We start from the raw sequence: 7286 nt of genomic DNA on the forward strand, positions 1-7286 counted from the left end.
ATGCAACTTTGTTTCCCTGAAAGTTAGAATAAGGCCCCCCCTGCAAATGATATGATAGCATTGTTTAGCGATGCTGTAGACTTGTTCATGAATATCTCATGACAGAGAACAATGCTTGCTGATATTTAAATTGCATTATTGTTTGTGTGAAAGTTACAAGGAGCTTCGTGGTATAACAACAGAAACAACTTCAGCTTTTATTCATGATTCATCAGTGAACAAAACCTCTATTCTTGTTCTGTTTGGGAACGTGATGCAAACCGTGTATTTTTTAATTTTTAAATTTATTTTTTGTAAAATTATATTTTCAAATTATTTTGATCTGTTAATATTATAAATCACTTTTAAAATATAAAAATATATCATTTTATAATATTTTTAAACAAAAAATATTTTAAACCATTATCTCTATATTACTGTTCTATGTGTTTTAATTCTGACAACTCAATTATTATTTTTTCTGTACTGATTTCAACACTTGTGACTGGCTATTTCTTAGCATGTATTGAAGTGTGGTTATGATTATTTTTTGAAATAATCTTTACTCAGAAATGTATTAAAATAATATTTTTTTAAAAAAATAAATTATTTTTAATATTACTATATTAAAATAATCTAAAAACATTAAAAAGTATTAATTTAAAATAAAATTTAATTTAATTTAATTTTTTTTAAAAATACTTTAAACATACAAATAAAATGGATATTTTTTCTTCTTTCTTGCTGTGATTTCAGCCCTTTACTGTTTGTAACGCGGTTGAAACTGTATTCTCAAACACTGTAGACGAGGACCCTAGCCGCGTTAAACTTTCCTATTAATAACTTCGTGTTTTCCTTCTTCTTCACCGAAAAACACCTTCCTTCTCTTAAACAAAGAATAAACCCCATATACACAAGCCATAAATCTCTCTCTATAGCCCTTTCCTTTCCTCTGTTTTTTTTTAAAAAAAGCTATACAGCTCATTTGTGTACCACATTAGATTGAAGTTGAGAGCTTAAAGATTGTAGACTAATCAAAGTTTTCAGTGGTGCTTCATGTGTGCAAAATATGTAGTTCAAACTAAATAGTTTAAGAAGACTAACTTCCGAATCCATGCATGGTCACGGTATGGAATCAGGGAAAGATGGAATGGCGAGGTGAGAAGACAGGGTAAAGAAAATGGCAGAGTCGGCGGTGAGCCTTGTTGTTGATAGATTGCTTTCATTGCTAACACAAGAAGTGAAACTACTGGAAGGGGTCCGTGATGAATTGGTAGATGTCAAAGATGAATTGGAAGTCATTCGTGCTTTCCTGAAAGATGCAGATTCAAAGGCTGAGAAAGAAGGCATCGGTGAGGGCGTGAAAGCACTGGTGAACCAAATAAGAGAAGAAGCTCATCGCATTGAAGATGTCATTGATGATTACGTGTTGCATGTGGCAACACCTCCTGATTATCGACGTCTTGGTATAGCATCACAGATTAAAGATATCAAATCATCACTTCTGAAAATCAAGAACAGAAGTCAGACATTCAATTTCATTTCTTCAAATGAAGGGGCATCATGCAGTAGCAGCAGCAATGCAGGAAGAGGATTAATGCATCATCCTCGGTTGAGTTCTCTTTTCTGTGAAGAAGCTGAGCTTGTTGGGATTGACTCTCGGAGAGATGAATTAATAAGCTACTTGGTAAGCGGAGTTTCTCAAAGGAAAGTGATCGCAGTGGTTGGAGTGGGGGGTGTGGGAAAAACCACACTGGCCAAGAAAGTATACGACAACCACAGGGTGATAGAGCACTTCAGTTACCATGCTTGGATCACCGTGTCTCATTCATATGATAAGACGGAGCTACTAAGGAGTATGCTGAAGGGATTCTATAAAGCGAAGAATGAGCCTTTTCCTGATAAAATTGTTAAAATGGAGAAGGATGAGGAGTTGATTGGGGAGATTAGAGAAAAGTTACGACAAGAACGATATTTTGTTGTATTTGATGATGTATGGGAAATTGGCTTTTGGGGAAACATGGAGCTCGCGTTGTTAGATCATGATAATGGCAGTAGAATATTGGCTACAACAAGAAATGAGGCGGCTGCTAGATTTTGTAAAGGATCTTCATCGGTTCATGTCCATCGTATAGATCCTTTACCTCAAAAAGAAGCATGGGAACTCTTCTGTAAAAAAGCATTCAGGTTTCAATCTCAAGGGCAATGTCCAAAAGATCTGGAGGAATTGTCACACGAAATTGTTAGAAGATGTGGAGGATTGCCTCTCGCAATTGTGGCTGTTAGTGGACTTCTAGCAGTCAAAGAGAAGAGCGTTCAAGAATGGAAAAAAGTTATCGGTGGCCTTGGTGGTTCTGCAATGACTAGTGATCCATACATTAATAATGTCACTAGCATTTTATCTCTCAGCTATGGTGATCTGCCGTACCACCTCAAATCTTGTTTCTTATATTTTGGCATGTTTCCTGAGGATTTTAGCATTAAACGTCGAAGAATAATTCAATTATGGGTGGCTAATGGTCTAGTAGAAGAACAACCGGGCATGACACTCGAGGAGGTTGGAGAAGAATACTTCATCGAACTCATTTGTCGAAGTTTGGTTCAAGTGGATGAAGTTGGTGTCAAAGGAGTTCCCAAAACATGTCGTGTTCATGATATGGTCCTTGAAGTCATTCTTTCCAAGTCAGAGGAACTGAGTCTCTGCCATGTTTCCAGCAGTTGCTTAACTTTTGAAGGCATAGCACGACATCTCTCCATAAGCAACAGAGGAAGTAACCCTCCAAAGAGTAGCACCAGGTCTCAAACTCGCTCTATTATGGTCTTTGACAAAGCAATGCTGCAGAAGGCCACAGTTCGAGTAATATTTGCAAAATTCAAGCTTTTGACTTCGTTAGATTTTGAAGACTGTCCTATCGATCACCTTCCCAAAGAACTTGGAAATTTGCTACATCTAAGGTATTTGAACTTAAGAAATACCGATGTAGAAGAACTTCCAAGATCAATAGGAAAGCTCCATAACCTGGAGTCCTTGGATTTGAGATTCTCTTTGGTGAAAGAGCTGCCAGTTGAGATCAGCGATTTCCCTAAATTGAAACATCTTTTGGCTCATGGTGGATACGCTACTGGATTGAAGATTAAAGGCAGCTTTAAGCATTTGGAGTTCTTACAAACATTGTTTACAATTAAAGTGGAAGATGATGTGAGCTTTCTCAATGACGGCCTACAAGTGTTGACGAAAACGAGGAAATTTGGGATCTGCAATTTGAAAAGAGAACAAGGAGGGTATCTATGCACTGTATTAGAGAAGATGACTAGCCTGCAGTCGCTACTTGTTTATTCAGTCAATCACCAGGTTGAAATTCTTGATTTGGAATCAGAATTTTCCCCTCCAATTCAGCTGCAGAGTCTCTGGCTTGGGGGTCAATTAGATAGGTTGCCGAATTGGATTTCCAAACTGCACAATCTATCTAAACTGATATTGAGTTATTCAAACTTGATGGAAGATTCCGTTGAAGTCCTTCAAGCTCTGCCCAATCTAAAATCTCTTGTACTCTTCTGGGCATACAATGGAGAGAGGATGCATTTTGAAGGAGGAGGGTTCCAGAAACTCAAGTATTTGTATCTTGCAGGTCTGGATTATTTGAATGAAATGTTAATAGACGAAGGAGCATTGCCACTTCTTGAAAGGCTACAAATAGGACCTTGCCCAATGCTGGAGGAGGTGCCCTCTGGACTTCAAAATTTGAGATGTCTGGAGGTTTTGTCGTTCGCATGGATGACAAATGAGTTCAATCAAAGATGGTCACAGCAAGAATCCCAGATATCTAGGCATGTACGGATTCATCGATCTGATGGTACTTATGATCCCGATGATAAAGCATCAATTAGAGCATGGGAGGAGCGAAAGTTTGGAGCAAGTAAGCACTGGTTTGGATGAAGAATCAGAATTACCCAACATTTACGAGGTTACAGGTATGCTGCATCCCTCTAGATTTTACTTATTTAAAAAGGTACCAACTGTTTATGGCAAATGCCAAGTTAATTGATAATCTTAACGACTTGTGCTATTTCTGCAAGGATGTTTTTGCTTGGGATCTGTACATGTCGCACGGACTCCAGGCAATCAATCAACCTCGGAGCAATGGAGGGTCAGCCCTTCTAAGAAAGTTGGCGAGAAGATTTGGTCAGCATCAGTCGGAAGGAAAGCGGTCGACGTGTCTGTTTAATGTTTCTGGAGAGACTATAGCACCTCTTCAGTAAAACTGGTTTCGAGTCTGTGAATAACTGTGGCGTGTAGAAGGTTATGAAATATCTGGGTGTGCATGTATTATTACCGACCCTTAAATAAATGATTGGGATGATGGTGTAACGTTATGCTTTTCATTTTCCAGTCGAAGTGTGTTAAAACTTATGAGCTGACAATGCTGTGCTTTTCATTTTCCAGTCGAAGTGTGTTTATAATTATGCTTTTTTAGCAACTATGGTGTTTGCTGGTATAGCAAAATATGAAAAATCCTTCGGACATTGTAGGATACAAATGAATTGACCATATCTACATGATGGTCTCCCCTTTGCATGAGAAAATGGAAAGAATACTGAAGTCTTTCAGGGGACACATCTTCGAAATAAGAACATAGGGTTAAGGGCATCCACCACAGAATTACTGCTAGTCTCATTAGTTCCCTTGTTGCCACCTATTCTTCTCTTTCTGACATTTTTATGCATCGGATTGGAAGTGAAGCCAGAAAATATTCAGGCTATAGAGAGCTTAATTATGCTATTTGCTGTTTGGTAGTGTTTGGTATCTTGTATAAAAATAGACCGAATGAGAAAAAAAAAATTTGGTGAAGTTGTTCGGTGCATTTTTTAACATAATAAAATTAATTTTTGTATTGTTTAAAATTGTTTTAGAGAGGAAATTTTTATCTCACTAAAAGAATAGAATAAACTTGTCCATTTTTATGTACAAAGGTTTATCCGGTTTGATTTATTAACTCAGGTCAACATAAGAATAAAAGTAGTTATTATTATAGTTTTAATACTCGATGTAGGAGTTGATCTGGGGTAAGGCCCGGGTCATAGGTCAGGTTGAACATTGACCCAAGTCAATGTATGGACGAAAATGATTATTATCATAATTTTAAAACTCGATTTAAAGATCAACCTGGGACCAATCACAGGTCGAGTTAACCATTGACCCAGGTCGACGTAAATATATAAATAGTTATTAATTTAGTTTTAAAATTCGACTCAATGGTCAACATAGGAAAAGACTCTGGTTATAGATCGATTTAACCATTAACCTAGGTTAACGTAAGGATTAAAGTAGTTATTATTATAGTCTTAAAACTTAAATTGGGAATCTACCCAAGCCGAGCCTCAAGTCATGGGTCAGGAGAGTCAACTCGAGTTAATTCAATTTTTAAAAAAGAAATCAAAGCAACCTCGTATTGACCAAAAGAATTCAAAAAAAATCAATAAATTTTTTACTCATGTTTTATTTCGGATAGACCAGGTCGTTTGTCAACTTAGGTTTTTGATCGGATCAGATCGAATCAAATCTCTTTTTATTTTTTCTTAAACTTGAACCGATCTAGACCCCGAGTCATCCGTGTCTTATCCAGTGCACACCAAATACAAAATAAGATAAATTATTAAGTCCAGTCCAATGCATACCAAACATAGGACATGTCAATTATTTGTCTAGTTTAATCACGGCTAATTCAATCAATATTATTCAACATACTAAACACTATCTAAAAAAATAAATGTATCAAAACAAAAAATACAAATACAATTGAGATATAAATATGTTTGGTTGAAAATATAAAAATGAAAAGAAAAAAAGAAGATAAACCTGTGTCTATGACGGTATTTGAGTGATTTTATGTAACCTGTTCATGGTTAAGGTGATAAGTGTTGTATTGAACGAATCTTTGGTTGCCTGTATAATTTCATAAAAGCCGGTTCTCTTTTTGCACAATTTCATTGATGTATGTACATTACATGAACCTCTGTAAATTTTTTAAATGCAAGGTTCATCAACTTCTGGAAGGACCTGTCTGCCAATATATTGAATATGATTATAGAAAATTTTGAGGGTTTTTCCCATCTTTTTCACCTTGTCTTTTTGTTTACATGATTTTCATGAGGTCGGCTAAACTTAAGTAGCAGACACCATGCAAGATTTGGTCCTTGAATCATGCCCCGCCCAGACGGCAGTGTCATCGTCAATGATGATTCAAAATCTAATATTAAGTAATACTTTAAAAGGCGTACTGTAGCTTTTTTCCTGTCTTTCACTTATTAATATATTATATTATATTATAGAACTTTTTTTTTTGTTTTTTTAATTTTTTTAATGAATTTTTTTTTTGATTTAATTTGTTAATGTTAAATTTTTATTATTTAGTTATTAGATTTTCATGATACGGATCCCGAGTTTAATGGATTAACCTGGTTTGGTTTGACGAGTTAACCCGGATTTTTTTTTAATTAATTTTTTTCGTTTAGTTTAGTTTGTTAATGTTAAATTTCTTTCTATTTAATTATCAGACTTTCATGACACGTATCATGGGCTTGACGGGTTAATTTGGTTTGATGGGTTAACCCAGTTAATTCTGGGTAAACCCGTCAATTTTTTTTTCTATTTAGTTATCAAACTTTCATGACGTGAATCCCAGATTTTACAGGTTAACCTGGTTTGAAGGGTTAATCCAATTAATTCAGATTTTTATTTTTTTCATTAGTTTTTTTCTTCCTGTTGGTTTTTTTTCTTTGTTTTTTTTTAATTAATCTATTTAATTATCACACTTTTATGACACGACCTTATAGCCAGACCCACATCCAATATTCTTGGGTCCGGTGTTGCAGTCAGGCTCACTTAAACTTGGATCATGCAAGTTTAATGTTATTATTAATATTACTTTTAGGTCAAGCGTTGCAGTCAAATCCAAGATTTTTAGGTATAGCTTTGCAAAAAAATCTAACACTTTTAAATCTTTGTTTTTTTATATATTTTTTATGTAAAAAAAAAATTACCCACGCCATCGCAAGGTAGAGTAACCTACCTCTTCTAAGTCGGGATATCCTGAGCTTACAAAAAACCCTCAAAGCTACAAGCATAACGGGTGCATAAGGCTTGGGAATCTGCTGAATAGTTCAGGCCAAATCCTGAGGAAAGCTAAACCGAAGTGCAGGCCAAATCCTTTTAGCACTGTTTGACGAGCCTGCGTGGTATTAGGGAGGTGGTCGGGTAAAAACAATCTATCCTGGTAGCAGTAGAGCTTGCAAATTTCAGGGGGGCA

General features: G+C 35.8%; 1 protein-coding gene across 1 annotated transcript; it reads left to right on the top strand.

The window, feature by feature from the left end:
* Positions 1-833: 833 nt before the first annotated feature.
* On the top strand, positions 834-4422 carry LOC18098801 (disease resistance protein RPM1). Its single transcript, XM_006382552.3, has 2 exons — positions 834-3951; positions 4057-4422. The coding sequence occupies exon 1, from the start codon at positions 1160-1162 to the stop codon at positions 3914-3916; it is 2757 nt and encodes a 918-aa protein (XP_006382614.1). The 5' UTR covers positions 834-1159; the 3' UTR covers positions 3917-3951; positions 4057-4422.
* Positions 4423-7286: the final 2864 nt, after the last annotated feature.

The sequence above is a fragment of the Populus trichocarpa genome, chromosome 5 (assembly GCF_000002775.5).
Source record: "Populus trichocarpa isolate Nisqually-1 chromosome 5, P.trichocarpa_v4.1, whole genome shotgun sequence".
Classification (NCBI taxonomy): Eukaryota; Viridiplantae; Streptophyta; class Magnoliopsida; order Malpighiales; family Salicaceae; genus Populus; species Populus trichocarpa.